General features: G+C 43.8%; 1 protein-coding gene across 7 annotated transcripts in view; it reads left to right on the forward strand.

Annotated features, from left to right (window-relative positions):
- Vps26c (VPS26 endosomal protein sorting factor C) overlaps positions 1–18,296 on the forward strand; it is a 50,173-nt gene extending 31,877 nt beyond the window's left edge. For 4 of the 7 annotated variants that reach the window (XM_020174724.2, XM_020174723.2, XM_074072666.1 and 1 more), the window contains 5 exons: positions 1,223–1,303; positions 3,923–3,997; positions 7,465–7,615; positions 8,250–8,402; positions 10,247–11,697. In XM_020174724.2, coding sequence (XP_020030313.1) covers positions 1,223–1,303; positions 3,923–3,997; positions 7,465–7,615; positions 8,250–8,402; positions 10,247–10,329 — 543 coding nt within the window. In that variant the 3' untranslated portion in view covers positions 10,330–11,697. Of the gene's footprint in view, positions 1–1,222; positions 1,304–3,922; positions 3,998–7,464; positions 7,616–8,249; positions 8,403–10,246; positions 11,698–17,015; positions 17,066–17,905 lie in introns of those variants that run through there. The other 3 variants (XR_012447850.1, XM_074072667.1, XM_020174725.2) reach the window with 3 other exon arrangements.
- Positions 18,297–22,365: the final 4,069 nt, after the last annotated feature.

Raw genomic sequence — 22,365 nt, forward strand, 5'->3', positions numbered from 1 at the left:
TTTATTAAACATGAATTGTATGAGGGTGTGTGGACTTTTTTTTTTTAGTGGTGGGATGGAACCCAGGGCCTGTGCATACCAAGCATGTGTTCTAGAGCTACACCCTGAGCCCCTGATGGCTTTTTTTGAAGACTGGAATTAGGACAGTGATTATGCCTCAGAGTCTTGTTTCCAAGCAGTCTCAGCTCACAGACAGGGATGTAAGGCTACCATCCCAGTCCAGACTAGCTCTTCAGTGTACATTTCCTGGGAAGGACAGAGTCCCTCTTGCAGCAGACCTACCAGCAGTGCCCAGCTGAGAAAATAACCAGGACTGGCTAGAAAATGAACAGGCCAAGTGAAAGCTGGTGTGGTGCCACATTCTTCCTCCTTGTGCCTTTTGCTTCCACACACACACACTGCTTGGCAGATGGGAAGGGCTGGGTGGATAAATGAGGCTGGCCCTCAGCTGACTGCAAGTTGGCTGGTGGATATGGAGGCTTCATTACATGCTTTAAAAAACTTTTTTTTAAGGATTTCCCTTCTTTATTTCTCTCCGAGTTTAAATATGAAAAACTAGTGTTGGAGGTCCCCTGGAGTCCCAGGTCTTCCATCACTACTGCATGTTGCTTCTCTTTGGTAACCAGGGGTCCTGAGGACAGGGTGGTTGAACTTGGCTTTGGTGCCTTGTGCTCTGCACACAGCACGGTGCTTAGCAAGGGAGTGAATGAAGAGCAATGGTCTGTGAGGTGCCGGTGTTCTGGTGTAGGTTACCAAGGGCCACTGTGTGCCAGGCCCGTGCTTGTTGCTCCCCATGGCTTGTCTCACTGGATTCTCCTGTAGGCAGGTATTAGTATCCCCATATAGAAGGGGAGGCTCAGAGAAGTTGTGTTACTTTTCCGGCTCACATAGTGAGGGGATAACTGCTTCTGAGCACTGCCCAAGTGTGTTGCTCACTCTGTTTTTTCTGCACATTGTCAGTGAGACCATGTTTTCTAGGGGGTCCAACTTCAGAATAGCTGTGGGCATAGTCAGGACAATGACCTTAAAATGTTTTTGTGTATTTTGTTGTTTTTTATTAGAAATGCCTTTATTTTGAACATTAACTCCCTCTTTTATGTATGCTAATAAAGGGTTAACATAAACACGTAATGCATTCATTGGACAAAGTTTCCCTAGAATGTTGACTTGTTTGTCCCTTTGAGAGCAAAGCCACTGAGATAGCTCTCGACTCTTCATCTAGTACGTGCTGCGCTGTGACATGAGGCGGTCTCTGTTGGCCAAGGACTTGACCAAGACCTGTGAATTCATCGTTCACTCTGTGGTAAGCTTTGCCTTGGGAACTCTGGGCTCTCCGGTGGGGTCTGTGGTCATGCCCAGATTACAAGGTATTAAGATGCTGCATAGTTTCTCATGGGTACCGGCCAAAGACTTCAGATGCCTGCTCAGAGACAGTGGCATCATGAGGCCTCATTCCTGTGGCCCAAGGTCCCATGGGGGCCAGTGGACACCCACCCGCAAGGTTTGTGACTCACCTGAGAACTCTGCACTTTTACAACAGGCAGTAAACAGGCCTACCCTGTGTCCTGGAGTGGGACATCACCTCAGCCCTTGAGGTTACCATGACAAACACAATTTGGAAACATGGCCCTCATGAAGAATGGTCAGGGTCTTGTGTCCCTGGTCCTCCTGCCCAGGGAGAACAGGGGCCTCAGGGCTGCAGTGGCTGGCCTGTCCTCACACCTGCTGAAATGTTACAGCAACAGATGTCCTTTAAAAGCCTTTCCCATGCCAGCTCAAGTAGTTGGTCCCTGCCCACCACCACTGTAGTTGCCTGGGGAGTTTGTGGTGGTGTCTTCCACAGCTCACCTCGTGCTTTTCCTTGGTTATTCAGAATCAGCAGTGTCTGTCAGATCCTGCTCTGGATGTGATACATGGTGACAGATACTCTTGCTTCCAGTGCTGGGTCTCTTGGTTTTCTCTCAGGCCTCATTGGGTCCTGTTGCACGGAGAGAGCCACACCTTGACCTTCCCTTCTCCTGGTGCTCACACCTCCAGGCAAGGGCCCCTTCTTCCGTCTCATCCTGGCACCTGCCGTAGCCCAGTTCCCTCCCTCTGTGCATGTGAGCACCTCAGAACAGAGTTAGCAGAATGCTGGAGTTGCACCACTCTGAGGCCTGAGAATTGTCGTAGAGTGGGCAGTACAGCTGGGGCTGTCTTGGGACCCTCCTGAGGCCTTCATCAAGCTGGAGATGCCCTGCTTCATGAGCTCTGGGTAGGCTGCAGCCACTGCCCCAACTCAAGGGCAGCGGCACCACCTGTGTTCTTGGCTGGGCTACTCAGGTTAGGGCACCACTGCCACTGTGTACTGAGCAAAGCATTGCATATGCCGGTCTTTCCCACATGCCTCAGTGAACAGAGCATGACAGTATGTCTTGTGAGGCAGTTTGGCTTTTCAGGAATATTTTCACTTGTATTTCTATTACACTGTTAGGAAATGTCTTTGGAATCCTTTAAGCAGTAATAAGTAAAAATGCAAGACTTACGTCTTCTGGGTATGTGTTAATTTCAGTAGTTACAATGAATGTAACTATTCATTAGACCTTCATTTTTGAGACTTTTTAGGACTTCTAACATTTATAGTTTCCCTCTCATTAGGTTTTTAATAGTCACAGTGTCTCTCTTGGTGATTAAACTGTGTAATACAAATATATATAAAATAGAATCAAAATATTTCTTTTCTCTTTGGAAGTTTCATGGTTTAGATGGATATTTTCCCTTTCTCCATCCATGGTCTTCAAATTGAAGCAAGAATAAATTTTTAAAAGTTGATTTTTTTCCTTAAAAGGACACATAGTCTTTTTATGTTCTAAATACAAAAAAAAAAAAAAAAAGGCCTTAAATTTTATGAAGGAACATTAGCCTAAACTCAGCACCTGCCACCAAGTTAGGCCTCCTTGCAAACCCTTGTGACACAGAGCTCCTGTCCCTCCATAGGATGCTCTCTGAGGCTTCCGTCTTTCTGCACAGCAGTCTGTCACCATGTAGCCTTCAGGGGACTGTGTTCATGGTTCACAAAACGGCTGTAGCATGCTGTAGCCTATAGTCTACAAGTTACATTCTATGTTAAATGCTGTGTGGAAGAATATTTTCACTAAAGAATGTATTTATGAGCCTATTAAGTTAAAGGGTATATTCCAAAAGAGAAGTCCTTGGAAATAAGCCTTTGGAAGGTGAGTAAACTTGGCACATTGGTCATGCCTTTGATTCTCCTGGATCCCTGGGTCTTGCTGACCTTCCAGATCCTAGACTTTGGGTACAAACTGCCAGGCAGGCTCTAGTGATGCTTGGCTATGTGGATGGATTCAGGAATTATGTAATGTGGAAGTGATCACTTACTTAATTTGGGTGGCATGTCTAATTCATTGTGTAGTTCTGGTTCTTCTAGGTAGACAGAGCTCAGTAGTAGTGCCTAACAGCACTGGTCAGACTGTTTAGGCTTAACTCTCACGCATGCCCATTAGTGAGCCAGCCCCTGAGCTCTGTGTGTCTCCTTGTCCTCGTGAAATATGACGGAGGTATGACCAGCTCCTTACAGTTCATCATGCTGACTAAGCAGCATGCAGTAGACACTGTGTCAGCTCTTGTTCTAAGAAAGATGTAAAACAAACATCTCCCAGTAATTCTGCTCTATTCCTTAGCTCTGATTTTAAAATTCTGAATCCATAAAGTCCCTTGGAGATTTAGATGTCTGAATTCTCATTGTACAGTTGAGGAAACTGTAGAAGTTTGACAAAGAGCATAGCCCAAGTCTCTTACCTTCTGGTGCTAAGTCCCTTCTAGTTCCTTGTGTTGACATTCAGTTGATTAAAGTGGGGCAGCCATTCGACCTGCAGATCCCAGACACTCACCATACTGCCTGTGGTTTTACCTCTCATTTTAGCCTCAGAAGGGGAAGTTGACTCCGAGTCCTGTGGACTTCACGATCACGCCGGAAACCTTGCAGAATGTCAAAGAGGTATCACAGGCCTCGCACTCACCTGATGGGTTTTCCTGGTAACTCGACCCCAGGACCAACCACTGCCCAGTTCTTTAGTTGGGAATTGGGTCATCAATTGCTGTCTGTATGTTAATGTTCCTTACGTGCTTATGAGTGTGTTTGTTTTGTGGGGGAAGGCGTGATATTCCTGCCTCAGCCTCCCAAGTGCTGGGACTACAGGAATGCGCCAATGTGCCTGGCTTCTACATGACTTTTTAACTGTCTTGCCTGTTTTCTTGCGTGGTGGGCCCCAAGCTCCAGCCTGCCTCCATGGCTGCCCTCTATTTCTTGTAGGAGCCACAGGCAACACTTGGGCCGCCCAACTGACCTCTTGTCATCCTCTACTGATGCATATTGCTGAGTCTCCCACTGGCATTCCCACTGACAGCGCAGTCAGCAAAGTGCTTTTTAAAGATTCCAACAGTTTGCCTCAGTGGTGGTTTCCTCATGGCAGGGGTAGATACAGTAAGGACCCAGAAGCCTAGGCAGTGTGACCCCAGCCACCCTGCATCTGGACCGGGGCTGTGCAGCTCTCTGTGGCAGCCTCAGGCTGGCCTCTGTTGGCTGTGGGGCTGCAGGCTGCGTTGTACCCACAGCAGTTCCTCTGGCTGTGTCCACTCTGTGCATGCTCCTCCGTTGCCATGAATTCACATATCTTTTTTTCTTTGATGATACCATAGTATATTTCTACAGATCTTTCTAGATGAACCTTTCTTTTTAACTCTACATTTTACTCACTGGCCTATACTAATTAGAATTAGGTTGGGATAGTTTAGGAGATTTGGGGCACTGCAGTGGTTATCAATCTTATCCCTTGGGAGGTAAAACTAAGGCAAGGAGTGTATTTTGGGGAACCTTTCAGAAGGCTCTGGAAGGAAATAGCCACTCCTGTGTCCAGTTCCCATTACTCTCTTCTCCAGCATCTAGAAAGTTCATGACCCCACGGGGCCAGTCCAGTGTGTTCCATATCTTCAGCCCGTACTGAACATTACTTCCAGCCCTGGGTCAGGACAGGCTCTCCTGACGCAGACGCAGGGCCCTTTCATCTGCTATGTGCATCAGTTCTGTTCCTCGGGTGGGTTTTTCTGGGTGTGGAGTGGATTTCACTTTTTCTTGCTTTTATGTTCCTCAAATGTTTGTTGATTTTTGGTTGTCAGTTTATAAGCAAGGATCTGGTTTTGCTAATGAGACTGCCTGTCCCAGCCCTGGTGAGATCGTTTAAGCACACACTGAGTTTTGCCTTGAGTGTGCCACAGCTTATGGGAGGTGTGTGTAAGTGGCCTATCTTCTAGGCAGTGACTCACTGTCTTGTACCCTGGCCATAAATGACCTGGGACACTGCCCTGCCTTGCCCTGAGGCTGCCATTGGAGTCTCTTAGGTGGGAAGTTCCAGTCCTCTGAAGAGTTACTTGTGATTGCCTCCTCTGGGACCCACTTCTGGCCACAAGCATCTCATACAGCCTCATGGATACCATCCCATCTGCTGGCTTTAGGACTGTGGCCCCTGAATTCTGTGCAGCTTCCTGGGCAGTCATTTTTTCTTCTTTATAGTGTTGGGGATTGAACCCAGGGCCTCGCACCTGCTAGGCAAGCGTTTTACCACTGAGCCTTACCCTTAACCCCAATAATCTTTTTATCTGACAGAAATGCTTAACTGGGTGCTTAACTCCCGGGGACATTCCTTGTCACTTTTCTAGATGTAGGGTTGTTTTCCATTTATTTGTGATCAATTAGTTGTGAACGCCAATGCGCTCAGACCAGCCTCTCTGTTTCTTTGTAAATGAGAAAGAACTTCTTTTATTATGACAGAAGCATTCGTGTTCATTGTTGGAAAATGAGAAAATAACACATAAAGCAGCTAAAATAAAATTATTCATAAAATACTACTGGTAGGTTTTTTTTTCCTTTTGTTTTCCAAGTAGAAAAGAGATTTATTGGGAGGATAAGGTAGCTTGCAGAAAGCATAGGAAGGCTGGCATCAGACTCGGAAAATCGCGTGGGCTTGTTTTGATTTGTAAATGCTAACATCACTGGAAGAGAGGGAAGGTGAGTGGTTTGTCAGTACTTTGAACTGAACGTTGAAAGCTTTTCTTTTTTTCATTAGCTGCTTAAAAGAATTATATGAACCGCTGCTGTTTGTTACTTTTCTCAACAAATAGCTTCTTGTACTTTGTAGGGTTGATTTTATTTTGTTTGTTTTCTTTTTTTGTGGGACTGGACTGGGGTTTGAACTCAGGTCTCTGTGCTTGCAAAGCAGGCACTCTACTGCTTAAACCACATCTCCAGCCCATTTTGCTCCGGTTTGTTTGGAGCTGGGGTCTCATGAACTATTTGCTTAGCTTGCCTTGAACCACAGTCCTCCCACGTAGCTAGGATTACAAGTGTGAGCCACTGGTTCATGACTGTTACTTGCAGTTACTTTTAAAACACTTCTATCTAGACATTTGGGGACCACCAGGTAGAGTACTACCTTACTCTATGAGGGCCACACCTGCCAGTCTGGTGGCCACTGACACTTGAGATATGCCTGGTCTGAGTTGAGATGAGCTAAGCTGAAAGTACCAACCTAATTTCAGAGACTAGTTTGAAAAAGACAATGTAAAGCATTGTTCGTAATTCTTATATTGATTGTATGTAGATATAATATTTTGGATGTATTTGTTTATTTAACCTGTTTTTTTTAATGTGGCTACTAGAAAATTTTGAATTACGTATGTGACTAATTACAGATTTTAAATTATGTAATTTCAAATGACACTTGTAGCTTGAGTTGTTTCTACTGGATAGTGGTGTACTAAACCCTGAACTCCCTTCAGTAAATGGGATACAGTGGAGGTAAAGACTCCTGAAGTGACTGGCTGTCTGTTTTTTCCACAAGTCTATTACCAGTCACCCTTGGCCAGTTTCCTATGTCTACAGAGAAAAGTTCAGAAGCTTTTCATCAGGCATGGAGGAAAATTGCTGTCTTAAAATTTCCTTGAAATAAAATTCATGGCTTTTCAAAATTGAATAATTGGGAACATTTCTAAATTGATTATCTTTGAAAAATGTCTTTTATTTATTTATTTATTTTTAGATGTCCTTAAACACCCTGGGTAGCTTCTCAGACTTTATATTCTGTGTCTTATTGCCTAGTGAGAAGAGCTTTCTTGATCAGTCTAATGTCGGGAATGACTGTCTGAGTGATTGGGTAATTCTGTACAGGTCGTGTCCAGTTAGGTGCCTTAAAAACACAGAGTCCTTTACAATTTGAGCTCTTACAGTCAAGTTGAAAGAAGACATAATTACTATTGTTCCTTTCTCCCCCCATTTTGTGAAATGGGGTCCCAGTAGGTTGTAAAACAACTATACCCAACTTTGTGTAAAGCTTTTATTTGTACCAAGGTTTTTGAGTAATTTCTCCTTTTCCCTTCTATTCCTGATATCCTTGTTTTTGTTTGTTTTAGAGAGCCTTGCTTCCCAAATTCCTCATTAGAGGACATCTTAACTCAACTAACTGTGCTATCACACAGCCACTGACAGGAGAACTGGTTGTAGAGCACTCAGATGCTGCCATTCGAAGCATAGAGCTTCAGCTGGTCCGTGTGGAGACCTGTGGTAAGGCCTTTGGAGGCTGCAGGAGGCCTGAGCCTCTGCCAGTTGCCCTTGTGTGGTCAGCAGTTAACATGATGTGGGAGGATGCTGAATAACAGTGTGTCTGTTGCTAGAACAAAACACCTGAGACTAGGTAATCTACAAATAATAAAGTTTTATTTGGTTTATGGTACTAGAGGCTGAGAAGTCTGAGAACATGGCTCCAGCATCTGGCAGGAGCCTTCCTGCAGCATCCTAAGATGGTGGAGGGCATTAGGTAGCAAGACAGAGCAAATGGGCCAGAGAACTGATTTACCACAAAGCTGCTCCCTGCATAACCCATTAAGCCATGTCCATTCATGAGGGCAGAGCTCTCATGACCCAGTCACCCCAAAAGCCCTGCCTCCAAATGTCACTGATACATTAATTTGGGGATTAAGTTTCTAGCACATAAAATGTGGGGACACATATTCCACCAGTGCAGTATGCTTGAGGAAAACGAAATGTGGAAGGGAAGGGAACCATCCAGAATCTTGAAGAACAAAACGGAGAAGTAGGTGAGCATGTTGATGCAGGTTGGCAGTGTTGAAAAGAATCTTGTCGATCAGTTCACTTGGACAGTTGCTGTGCCCTCACCCGGCATTTCCTCCCTTCCCAGGGTGTGCGGAAGGCTATGCCCGTGATGCTACAGAGATTCAGAATATTCAAATTGCTGATGGGGATGTCTGTAGGAGCCTCTCTGTCCCTATATACATGGTCTTCCCCAGGCTGTTCACCTGCCCCACACTGGAGACCACCAACTTCAAAGTGGGTAAGTGGCGTTCACTCAGCTCCTGGCCACAGGGATTCTGGGAAGGGCATGACCCCTGGGATCTGCTGGGATGACATGGCTCAGGCCTTGTGTCACTCAACAAAACCTCACTGAGAAGCTGCTGTGCTGACACAGAGGTCACAGCATTGAGTAGCTGTGGCTCTTGTGGAGCATAAGTCATTACACAGGGACATATAAGTAAAGAGGTCCCTTTATATCAGGGCAGGTGACACTAAGCTCTGTGAAGAAAATGGGCTTGAATGAGAGCAAGGAAGCAGTGGAGTGGTATAGATGGGAGGTTACGGGAAGATTCCTGAGGAGATAACAAGCAGAGACACCAAGAAGGCTCCAGTTCAGGATGTCTGGTCATTTTCCAAGATTCTTTCTGTGCATATTTGACCACAGATCTGAATGATAGCCCAGACACTTTTCTACCCTGCTGCTTTTCCTTAACATTTTCCATGAACATGTGTGATTTTAGGTCTTTGGTTTGGTTTGGGGAATGGTTTTGAGATGGGTCTTGCTATGGGGTCTGAATGGTCTAGAACTCCTGGACTCAAGTAATCCAGCTGCCTCAGCCTCCTGAGGAACTGGGACTACAGGCCAACACCAGCTGTCTTGTTAATGAATTGTCATTATCTTAACCTACCTACAGAGAAGTGGACAGAGGCACAGCAGGTGGAAGCACCACAGAGAGATCATTCCCCGGGTTTTCCTGGGACAGTTTCTGAGCCATTCCTGAGGTTCACTGGTGCATATATGTGATGAGGGGATTTTGGTAATTGCTTCTACTATTATAGTGCTTCACTGAGAAATGGAACTTATACCTAAAGCTGATATGTTTTTATTAATATTATAGTCCCCCTAAATCTTAGAATGTGCATTATCAGTAATCGAGTGAGAATCTGTGGATTTAAAAACAATTACACCCTGTGTTTACTTTAAATTGTCCCCAGTAATGCAATTCAAAACATAAGTGCAGTATCCTCACCAAACCTTATTATGTGCAAGGGAAGGCTTGCCATACCTGCCACTGAGTCACTGAGCACTTCTTTGTGTCTCCTGTTTGTCTGTGCTGTGACCATGAGTCCCAAAGCACCACTGGCCCAGTGGGGTTAGGAGTACAAGTTAACACTTGTGGAGTTTCTGTGTTCTTCTGTGAGAGCCTGATGAAGCCATGGCATTGGGCCAGTAAACAAGACAGCAGACTCCACTGCCCGCCAGACACACAGGACACAGAAGTCATGGAAAGACCCTTGCAGGATCAGACTTGACCCGCAAGGGTCTTGAAAACTACATTCATGATTATTATCAAAAATGTAGTATATCCTCATGTATTTAGTCCACAGGGACCAGGGGCTTCAAGTGCAGAGTACATTTCCTCTCTTACAGCCCAGCTTCCATTCCCAAAGGTGGCCTCCCTCCCGGCCCTGGGTGTGTCCTCCTACCTCTGCTCCCCTTGGTGACAAGTGTCAGGCAGGTTTTCCTTTTATCCTCCATACTATGTATGTGATTCTGAAGAGTGTGTTCTTTGCTTCAGAAGTACTTTTAAGTTGAGGAGGGATCTCAGCTTCTGTAGAAATCAGACAAGGAAAGTGTGGCTGGCTACACCTGATCATTTACTGTTCTAGATAGCAAGACAGAACTTTACTGTGAAAGAGCTTACAAAGGTAGTCATATTAGTATGGTGGTCTTCGCTGGTTTACTGGAAGTGCAGAGTGACACTACAGACTGTGATGTCTGGATGTTCCCTCACTGTCAGACTTTGCCATGCCTGTGGTGTTGCTGGCATTTGGCTTCTGCTCAGTGCAAGTGTTTATAAGCCCTCTCTCTTCTCTTCACAGAATTTGAGATTAACGTTGTTGTGCTGCTTCACGCTGACCATCTCATCACTGAGAACTTCCCACTGAAGCTCTGCCGGACATAGCCCAAGAGCAGGCATGGCAGACCAGCACAGTGGCCAGGTGCAAGTCTTGCTGGTTGTCTGACTCGTACAGGGAATTCAAGGCTGGCAGCATTTACTATTTTCATGATTCTTCTGTGTCAGAAATGAATGTACCTCCTCAGTTGACAGCAGTTCTTGCTCATTTCCTCCAAGTCTCTGCTTCCTGCAGGTGCCTTGTGGTAGCCCTCTTTGGAGTGCAACAAGATTTTTTCATGCTTGTTGTAAGAACACATCACAGAAAACATTTCTGAGGTCTCCTGACTGACCGTTCCTTTTTAGGTTCGGTAAAGCAATGTGTCTGCAGTTTGAGCTTTTCTGGAGAGTGAGATCATGGAGACCGAAGGGAAGTCCTCTTCAGTTTGCTGATGGAGATGACCAAGGACTCCTGACAGCAAAAGGTCCTGGCAGGTGTCATCTGGATGGCGCCCAGCATACTTGTTGCTTTTGAGTTTGTGGATTCCCTTCAGGGAGAGTGCCACGTGACACCTGCTGGAAATGTATAGCTTTTTTTATAGTCTGTAGTTCTTCCTAACATTTCCACTGTAACTTCAGACTTTTTAAGGAACTGGAACAAAGTGTTCCTTGCTCTCACAGGGGTAAGGGGATTTGGTAATGATGGGACTGTTAGTTAAATCTCCAGATCTGGCATAAAATCTCATGCTGCCCTGTTCCCAGAATATACTTTAAATGCAAGGTTATGTAAACAGGAGAATGCATATTTGCTGCTCTTATTATTGAACGGGTTCTGAATGGCAGGAGACCATGCCCAAGAAGGGTGGGCACTCAGAGTGGTGCCAGGAAAATGTCTTTGGCCTGCCCCAACACTGAAGGCACCTGTGCTTTGAACCAGGCGCTTTGGTCTGAAGCCAGTTTTCCTTCAGCTTCGCACTAGAGTTTCAGTGTGTGCTGAATCTGTTGCAATACATCACATCCTTCAAATCTTGCCATTGTTTTGTTGGTCCACAATTAATGAAACCTCAGAAAGAAACATCTCAATGTGCACACTAGCTGGCCTTCCTGTGTAGGTCCTTCTCATGGGCAGGCCTGGGCAAGGCAGGCTCAGGCCGAAGGCTTCCTGGACTGTACTCCCATGGTCCAGTACCAAAGCTGAGTGCAGATAAACCTGACCCAGGCCTGCTCTACCTGGAGTTTCCCCAGAGGAATTGATCAACTTAACTGAGTCATCAGAAAGGTGGTTCCCAGAGAACACCTTTCTGGTTTGTAAATCTTTTATGCCCTCCTTATGTTTTTAAACTGAATAGCTGAAATAGAGGTCATACTTTCTGGTAAATTTGTAAGAAAGGAATCATTTTTAATGAAATAAAAAATTTTAATGAAAAAAGCTAAGAATTTTGAGGAAAGGTTTTGAGCTCTGTATTGCTATACAGTTTCCTTAGCACCACACATGAACACGTGGGGTGGGTACTCTTCTTAGGGAGAGCTGCCAGCCAGCCCAGCTGCCTCTATAATTTCACTCAGTCCCGAGTGGCCCAGATGAGGGCCTCACGCTGGCCATTTCCTTCCTCTTCTTGACCTGTGCCCTAGCAGTTATTAAAGAAAACTCGGATGTTTGGCTGTCCCGGGTGGCACTGACCAAGGATGTTTGGAGTTAAAGGTATCTGCTGTACAAGATTCAGAGTGGTCGGATTTGTCCGGTTAGATCAAGAGCAAGGAAAGGAAGGGGAGTTGAGCTGTGAAAGGTGACTCTAAAACAATGTTATTTGCCAATTTGGGCAGGCACCGCACTTTGGCTGTCAGTTCTGCTTGCTCAGGCAGAAATGGGGCTGGGCTCGAACTCCCAAGAGTGAAAGGTGGTCCACCTCTCTGTGGCGCTGAGGGTCACTTGGAGAGGGGCGTGGCCGCGCCTGCGCAGGAAGGCGCCCGGGTGGGGGCGGGGACCCGGGCCGCAGTGCTCGAGGCGCCCCTGGGCCTCGCCAGAACCGTGGTGCGGGAGCGGGGGGCGCCCGGCCTGGGGTCCTGTTGCTCACTGTCGAGGCGTTGGACGGTCAGTTACGGGTTTCCCAGACGCACTGCCCCCTCGGTACTTGCTGGCGTTTTGGGAGCAGGGCTGCAGTGAGCGCTTGAGGCTCAGGCCTCCAGCCGTGGGCTCGCGCGAAGGAGGCGAGCTGTGATTGTGGCTCTGACCTTTGTAAGTGCTGTGCGTGCTTTACTTAATTGCTATAGCAATTGAATAAGGACATTATTATCCCCGTTTACAGGTTGGGGATTGTAGTTTGGGGAAAGGAATCCATTTTGCCAAGGCCCCCATCCTAGGGGAGCTCCATTTGACATGGAGCAAGTTCACCTGCTCTGAAGCCTGCTCCCCTCTCACCTTGCTCCATTTGGGTCTTACCGAGGCAGTAGCGTGTTTTTCTGCCTTGTTTATGCATCACGTTATTGGTTCTGTCACCCACGTCAAAGGAGCCAAGGGCTCTGCTTCCTTTGCTCATGGTTCTAATCGCCTCGGTTTTGATCAACTGAGTCAAGTGAAAAATGAAGCCTCCAAACTTAAGAACTCATTTGCAACTGGACCTGGAATGAGGGCCAGTGATTAAAGGGCCAGCAAGTCCAAGCCAAATCACATACTGGTCCTAACCTCTTTTAGATAGAGTAGAAATACACAAATATGTCCTAGATCCATTCAGAGCACAAAGTACGTGTGCCTTAGTCACCTCAGCATAAGGGGTTGACAGTTGGGGGTGATTATTCCCACCACATGTCACAGCTTGTGCAAGAAGCTGTGACCTGCCTAAGCTATGTAGCTCTGGTCCAGTGTGTCCCCCAAACTATCCCAACTTAACAAGCAAGAAAGAACGAGGTAGCCGCTGCCTCTGTGTGGATATGATCTCGCTCGTGGGCACGTCGTCAGTACCTCATGAGCCACACAGCTGAAGCTGTTCTTCGCAACTTCACGTAACTTCACGCTGTTTTTTTAAAAGGTACAATGCATTTTTATGCAAAGGAAACTATTTTTTTTGCATAAAACGCTCTGTGAAAGCGAGGCCTTCTCTTGAATACACCGTTCTGTGGTCCTATGAAAACTAGCCACTGTAGGAGGGGGAGCAACACACATGTGGGGTTAAGAGCTGAGGTGAGAGAGCCTCCTGGGTCCATGTCTTCTCCACTCTAACCGCCAGAAGCTGTTCAGATTTGAGACTGTGGCTTCACGAAGAAACAAAAGGGCACTTAATTTGTAGAAGCACCAATTGTTGGAGTGTACCATTTCTTTTTTTCTTTTTTTTTTTTTTTGGTGGTGGTGGTACTGGGGTTTGAACTCACGGTCTCACACATGCTAGGCAGGTGCTCTACCACTTGAGCCACCCCTCCAGCCCTTTCTATGTTGGTTATTTTTGAGATAGGTCTCACATTTACGCCCAGGCCAGCCTGGGCCACAGTTCTATTTGTGCTTCCCCTAGTAGCTGGAATCACAGGTGCTCTCCAGTGTGCCGAGCCATTCCTTGAGAAGGGGTCTCAAGAATCTTTTTTGCCCAGACTGACTTAGCACCACTATCCTTCCAGTTTCTGCCTCCCAAATAGCTAAGATTATAGGCATGAGTCATTGCACCTTGAGAAGGGGGAAAGGCTAGCAGGAATTAAAACACAGTAAGGATCCATGGTACTCTATTATGTTCTTCTGTGACTGTCACTGGTAAAGTGGGAGTGGCTCAGAACCCCAGCCACATCAGCAGAATTCTGACTCTGGGGATTTTCTGTTTTTGTTTGTTTTGGTGGTACTGGAGTTTGAACTCGGCCTCATGCTTGCTAGACAGGCTCCCTATCACTTGAGCCACTCTGCCAGCCCAACTCTGGGGTTTTTCAAACCAAACCTAGGTGTCCCTCTAAACCTTTGCATATGACACACAGAAAGTCATGTGGAGATTGGAAGTATGTAGGGAAGTGCAAAGGCACAGTTTGTGCCTGGGTCTCTAAGATGTCTGATTCTGGGGAGCAACTGCTTGACCAAGACCCAGGGTGTGGGTGACACCAGAAGGTTTGGTTGCCTGTGATTGGCACCAACTGTCATTTCCCCAAAGATGCCTTAACAAACATCCAGCTGAGCAGGAGGCTGTGTGAAGGCTTATGGAGGAGGCAGCTCCAGAGAGAATTACTGAGAGGCGCTGTTTGCCCATTAGATGGGAAGCAGTCGCTTCCTTTCTCGGGGGCTGCTGTCAAGCACTAGATGTTTGACAGCCACAATGTCTGGTCTGGGAATGGGACCAGCTTTTCTGTGTGCAGATGACTAGCCATTGGCATAGCCACCTGGGGAGGCTGGGCCGGCAGCCCATATATGTTGCTACATGATACACTCACAGGTAGCCATGGAAAGGTGGCAGAAAAGAGCAGAAGGCTAACGTTTTTGGTTTTGGTTTTGATTTTTGTGATACTGAGTTTTAATTCAAGGCCTCACGCTTGCTAGGCAGGCCCTCTGCCACTTGAGCAACTCGGTCAGCCCCTTTTTGTGTTAGTTATTTCCAAGATAGGGTCTTATGAACTACTTGCCTGAGCTGGCTTCAAACCACGATCCTCCTGACCTCTGCCTCCTGAGTAGCTGGGATTATGGGTGAGCCACTAGCACCTGGCAAGACTGAGCATTTTTGTTTTAAGACATTTTTCCATATCAGTGTGTATTAAGAAAACTAAAATTCAAAAGCCAAATTTAAACTTCTATACATAAAAAAGAAGAGACAAGTTAGGAATATATTTTCACCACTCTGTTCCTTTAAATCTTACAGAAATGACATACTCTTTAAATCCATGAAAATTTTGTAAAACTCAATAGCACATTCTTGCCACAAAGAAAATATCAAAATTTTAATATAAATTTCCCAAGCTACCCACTCTATAGGGCAATAAAACTAGAAATTACTACCAAAAGGAAAATCAAATTTCATTTGATCACTTCAAAATTTTATAACATTTTTCAAAGAAAAGCTAAAAGTTTTAAATATAATGAAAATATATATTCCAAATGAAAATGTATATACCAAAAGCTTTGCAATATGGCCAGTGCTGCAATCAGAGGAAAATTCATAGCCATAAATGTTTTTATTATTGCACCAGAGAATAAAACTAATGAGTTAGACATTCTAATTAAAATTCTAGGAAAATAGGGCTGGCGAAGTGGCTCAAGTAGTACAGTACCTGTCTAGCAAGTCTGAGGCCCCGAGATCAAACCCCAGTACTGCAAAAAAAAAAAAATTACAAACCTCAATAAAACACAAAGTGACTCTAGAATAAAGTGACAACCTATAGAAGAAGCACTAATAAGATGGCAGGTCCATGTGGTTTACAGCAGGTTTCTGTCAAACCAGCAAGGATCAAATTGTCCCTCACTGTTTGCACCACAGTAGGCTATAGAGAGAGATGAAAAGCCTCCCAGTTATCTTGTGAAGCCCTAATACCAAAACCCGTTCCGTCAGGATCAGGCTAACCTGCAAGTAGGAAGGACCCAAAGTAAGTGGCCTGAAAAAGCCTAATGTTTTAGTGACTCATACAAAAACCGACAGGTAAGTAGTCTAGGGCTGGGATGACAGCAGAGTCGTGAAGTCCTTGGTGACCCAGGCTACTTCCAGCTCAGTGTGCCACCTTGTCATTATGGTCTAGGAGAGTAGCAGTTAGTTCTAGCTGTCACGTCTGCGTTCCAGGCAGCAGGACCTGGGAAGCAATGAAGGCAAGTGAAAGGCAGGTGTCAGCTCTATTAAGGAAGGAGTCAGATGTTGCCCTGTGACACTCCTGTCTGTATCTTACAATCAAGAACTTACGTGATACACATACCTGTCTATGAAGAAAGTTTTCTGTGTGGTCTTGTGCCTAAAAAACCTAGTTCTAGAAGAAGAGGGAAACAACCTCAGCAGCACCACGATGGTGACAAAAAGAAGAACCCACAAACCTAAGTCACTGAGTAACGTGATGACAAAACCGCATTGAGTCGAGTCTCAGTGTGTTCAGAGACCATTCTATCGCGACCCAGATGGGAGGCTTATTTCAGGTGTGCAGGTCCGTTCCACACTAGAAGTCTGCTGACACGCCTCCTCCCGCTAGCGAGTTAAAGGCGATGCACACACGCATCAGTGGATGCTGCTATCTTACATTCTTTAAGCTTATTTTCATGCCTCAGACATACACAGAGGGAAAATTACACATGTCATGCCCAAACAGCATCTGTTGTTTGTTAACATCTTTATTGAGATATAATTTACAGATCACAAAATTCTCCTACTTAAATGTACAATTCCTGGTTTTTAGTATTTTCACAGAATTACCCATACATATTCCAAACTAACTTGAAAGCATTTTTCACACAAAAAAGGAAGCACATCAGCAATCAGTCCCAATCCTTCTCCTTTGAGCACGAAACAACCACCAATTTGCTGTTTCCATAGGTCTGCTCATTCTGGACGTTTCCTGTGAATAAAGTCGTGTAGTCCTTGTGACTGGATTCTTTGACTTGACATAATGTATTTAAAGTTCCTCCATGCTGTGATGTGTGTAGGACCTCACTACTTTTTATTGCCCCAAGATGTTCCATGTAGAGAGATGCCACACTGTTTATTCATTCATCAGTTGACAGACATTTGTCTTGCTTCCCCTTTTGGCCATTAAGAAAACTGCAATTAGGAGCATTCATGTACAAGTTTTTAATGTGAACATGTTTTTATTTTTCTTAGCTGTCCACCTAAGAGAATTTCCGGGTCACATAGTGACTCCACCTTCAACTGTGAGTAACTGCCAAAATGTTTTCCAAAGCATCTGCTCCATTTTATATCCCATCAGCAACGTACAAGGATTCAGTTTCTCCATATCTCATCACCATTGTTACTGTCCATCTTTTTATTTTTATTGTTTATTATTGTTTATTTTTTCCACTTAAGCTAATCTTGTATTAGATACAAACATTGCAAAAAAAGACACAAAATTATCATTAGTAGTAGATAATATGTTTGAAAACATGGAAGCCCAAGAAAATTAACCATTATAGCTAAAAACAAACAATTATTATAACTATAAGGGCAATTAAATGAGATAGCTATAGTGTAGCTCTACAAAGTGAATAACTTTCCAAAAAATAGAGACCTCATCAGATTCCATTCACAATAGAGATAATAATAAAATACAAGGAATGTTTCAACAAATCTGTTAATAAGACATTTGCAAAACCTATTTGAAGAAATCTGTAAAATATTACTTAGGAACACTCTGATATTGAGATAAATGATATGTAGTTATACAGAAGGATGGAACTGTAAAAGATAGCTCTCAGATTAAAATTTTCAACATTTGATTGTATTCTATACACCATTTTTTTTTTGGGCAGTACTGGTGTTTGAACTCAGGGCTTTGCACGTAACTAGGCAAGTGTTCTACCATTTGAGCCCCCAGACCTTTTTTGCTTTATTTACTTTTCAAATAGGGTCTCGATTTTTCATAGGATCTGTCTGTTGTACGTGTGCTATGTCTTGCATGTGCCATTCTTTTTTTTAGTGTAAGGATTTCACTTTTTATTTATTTTTTTTTGGTGAGACGGGTTTTAACTCAGAACTTTGCTTTTGCAAAGCAGGTGCTCTACCACTTGAGCCATACCTCCAGTCTCATTGGATCTGTCTGGACAGCTGGGATCACAGGTGTACAGTACTACCCCCATATTTATTGAGATGAAGCCTCAAACCGCCATCCTCCAGATCTCCACTTCCCAAGTAGCTGGGATTACACATATTCACCACCATGCTGGGCCTGTATACAACATCTTAATGTAATGATTTCTTTGCATCAGAAGTCCATGTGAAAGAATATATCAGAATTTTCATTTGAAAAGAAATATTAAAAGGTAGTATACCAGATACTAGATAGTATTAAAATGATACAAAACTTTAAACAGTGTATGTGCCAGAAGAGACAAGTTAATTAAACAAATATAAAACCCATAATTGGACCCTGGTGCATATATAAGAATTTATTTATTTTTCTTTTTTTTATTTATTTATTGTTTTATTATTCATATGTGCATACAAGGCTTGGGTCATTTCTCCCCCCTGCCCCCACCCCCTCCCTTACCACCCACTCCGCCCCCTCCCTCTCCCCCCACCCCCTCAATACCCAGCAGAAACTATTTTGCTCTTATTTCTAATTTTGTTGTAGAGAGAGTATAAGCAATAATAGGAAGGAACAAGGGTTTTTGCTGATTGAGATAAGGATAGCTATACAGGGCATTGACTCACATTGATTTCCTGTGCATGTGTGTTACCTTCTAGGTTAATTCTTTTTGATCTAACCTTTTCTCTAGTAAGAATTTAGCATATTTCAAAATGGCATTTCAAATAAGTTGCTGAAGAATTGATAATATAATTGTGTTAAAATTATGTTTCCAGTGTTCACCTTAAAAGAAAGTGAGTTCCAAAGGGGTAAAGATGTGAAAATCAATAATTATATCATAGTAATACCGAAGAATAGGTAACACAAAACCATTAGATAGGGAAACTTTCAGAATATGACACCGAGGACAAAAATCATGAAAAATCTTGAAAGAAAAAGTAGAAATCTTGAACAAATAAACATTTTTCTGTGATTTACACATGAATAGACAAATGAGGAGAACTCATGATAAGCAGAATATCCACACACAGCAGTGCTCATGCCAGTAAAATGTGGACAAACACAGCACACACAAGGCAGGGTGAGATGTGGAGGCAGTTTGAACAAGGAAGGAAGCCACTAGAGGGTCTCAGTTTTCGCTAACCTCTTCACTGTCACGCAGCTCGTCAAGCAGCACTGTTTCTGCTGCTGCTGCAGAACACCGAGCAATGCCATAAAAAGTATGATTTCTGTGAAACTGAAAACTGTATAAATTCTCTTTATTAGGAAATGGAACAAAATCATAAAAGTGTTTTCTTTGGAATGTGAGAATGTTTTTTGAGATGAAGTCTCTCTATGTAGACCAGGCTGGCCTTGAACTCAAGTTCCTCTTGCCTCAGCCTCCCCAGAGCTGGGATTATAGATAGGGATCACTGTACCTGGCTGAGAATCTATTTAAAGAAAAATGGTAATTCAGATCACTGTGGCCTAATAATCCTTTGTCTGTTTGGGCTTTGTGTAACAAGTTTCTGTTCTCTGTTCACAGTAAATAGAAAAGGACACAAAAGCTGGGCGCCGGTGGCTCACGCCTATAATCATAGCTACTCAGGAGGCAGAGATCAGGAGGATCGATCGAGGTTCAAAGCCAGCCCCAGGCAATTAATTCCACGAGACCCTATCTTGAAAATGCCTAACACTAAAAGGGGCTGGTGGTGGAGTGGCTGAAGGTATAAACCCTGAGTTCAAACCCCAGTACTGAAAAAAAAAAAAACTGATAAAAAAAGAAAAGGACACAGAATATTTATGACTCAGAGTGGTAAGCAAAGAACCTGTTGCAGTGAGTCCTGTTGAGTAGAGAACGCTAAGCCTACCTCCATCATAAGCATCAAATCCTCTGGCGTGCCTTTTTGTTAATCAGTATTATAAGATGATAGATGAAAAAAGAGAAAGGTAAGTATTTGCCTATCAAATATTTTACTCCCTATAAATGCAATGTATTCTTCAAACTCTTGGTTTGAATGTATTGCTTGATCTAATGAAATGTTTGGGTTTTTTTTTTCATTTTTAAATAGTGTTCATTCATGAATTTTCTACCTATCACTTTTACCTAAGTTATACGTGAAATACATCTTCTCCCATGCTTCCTTTGTTCTCCATTAAAATTCTAGTTTTCAAGATAGCTTCTATGATTTTATGCAGCCATGAAGAAGAACAAAATGTTATCATTCGCTGGTAAATGGATGGAATTGGTGAACATCATTCTGAGTGAGGTTAGCCTGGCTCAAAAAACCAAAAATCATATGTTCTCCCTCATATGTGGACATTAGATCAAGGGTAAACACAACAAGGGGATTGGACTATGAGCACATGATAAAAGCGAGAGCACACAAGGGAGGGGTGAGGATAGGTAAGACACCTAAAAAACTAGCTAGCATTTGTTGCCCTCAACGCAGAGAAACTAAAGCAGATACCTTAAAAGCAACTGAGGCCAATAGGAGAAGGGGACCAGGAACTAGAGAAAAGGTTAGATTAAAAAGAATTAACCTAGAAGGTAACACCCACGCACAGGAAATCAATGTGAGTCAATGCCCTGTATAGCTATCCTTATCTCAACCAGCAAAAACCCTTGTTCCTTCCTATTATTGCTTATACTCTCTCTACAACAAAATTAGAAATAAGGGCAAAATAGTTTCTGCTGGGTATTGGGGGGGGGGAGAGGGAGGGGGCGGAGTCGGTGGTAAGGGAGGGGGTGGGGGCAGGGGGGAGAAATGATCCAAGCCTTGTATGCACATATGAATAATAAAAGAAAAATGAAAAAAAAAAGATAGCTTCTATGATTTATTATCTCTTTTGACAAAAGTGTGACAGACATAATTGAAAAAAAATAGTTTTTTCTGTACTTTCTAAACCTAAACCACACACCCAAACCAAGATCATTTATAACTTTACAGATAATGAAACCTGCAAATTTCTAAAAAATAATGTTTAAGAACTTCTGCTTCTTTCCATGTAGTAGTACCTGGTACCATACTTGCTTTCTTATCATGAACAACTAGAAATTTGACAAATGGAGCCACACAGTCAACAAAGTCTTATTGCTTACTTGCCACAGGGCAGGCCTTCTGTAGAGGATTTGGGCTCCGTCCTTCTGAGACTCTCACTTAGAATAAGACAGACTGCAAACCAAATAGAATGATAGGAGGTAGTGGAAATTTTGCTAAAGGTCCTCTAATTTCTGAACTTATGTTTGTAATATTTTAAAAATAAATTTCCATTGTATCCTACGAGTTACTGTATCCCCACTAAGAAGTGGTGCTCTTTTATTTTTTTCTGCCATGGAAAAGCATAGACTATACATACATCGTTACATAGCTGAAGACTAAGTAATTTCACTGTAACTGTATAATAGTCTTTGGGTCCTGATTCCTTCATCAGTTGCCCAACTTTAAGAGGTTCTTAACAAAGGGAACTCAGAAGATGCATTAGATACACATAGACCAAGACCAGGAAGTAAGTCTAAAGTGGTAAGGACAAAGATCTGATATTTGGAACTGAATATTTGATTTGTTAAGAAAAAGGTGGCATTGAAAAACTCATCTTACCTGGAGGGAAATATTTTCTGGGCAGAATTATACCTCAAAATTATCTTTTTTTTTTTTTCTCAACATGACTGGGTATGAACTCAAGGTTTCATACTTGCAAAGCAGGTGCTCTACCACTTGAGCCACACCTCTAGTCCCTCAAAAATCACGTAAAGTTTTCCACACTCAAAGCACTTTGGTGTGTTTTCAGATGAAAATGTGGGAGAAGCAAATTATTTTCCTCCACTACTCTAAGATAGGCAAGTCATGGTTTCTGTTTCTGTTCTGCTTCCAGGGTAGTTGTAGTTTCTGTTGAACCCTGAGCCCAGACTTTCCAAATCATGTGATTTCCAGTCTCCTTCCCTCCACAGGGAGGCAAACTGTTGAACAGGGTTGGAAATCACTAAGGCCACCCTAGGGAACTGCAGCCAGTGTGTATTTGTGGCTAGGTGAGTGTGACTCTCTGAATCAAGCTCAGATTCTTGGAATCCTCCCCCAACAGGGAGGTGAGTGGCTAGGCGGGGTCAAAAAGCACTGAGACCACCTCCAGGAACTGCATCCTTGCATGTGTTTGCTGCCAGATGGGACTGAGAACCCTAAGTCCAAACCCTCTGAATCATGGGATTTCTGTAGCTTCATTGCCCCACAGGAAGGGGAACGGCTAGCTGGGATCTAGAAGCACTGAGACCTGCAGGCAGAGCGTGAGGTCACTCAGAATTCAGTGCTGTGTTTGCTTTCCCCACTCTGTGACACATTCAGGGACCACCCATAGGCTGGATTGCTTGCTAGCCCTGGAGATAGAAACTGAGGAGAGAGGCTTATGGAGCAAAAAGGAACCTGCCACTTCCACAGCAGTGGCTCTCAGTAC

This window comes from Castor canadensis, chromosome 5 (assembly GCF_047511655.1).
Source record: "Castor canadensis chromosome 5, mCasCan1.hap1v2, whole genome shotgun sequence".
NCBI lineage: Eukaryota > Metazoa > Chordata > Mammalia > Rodentia > Castoridae > Castor > Castor canadensis.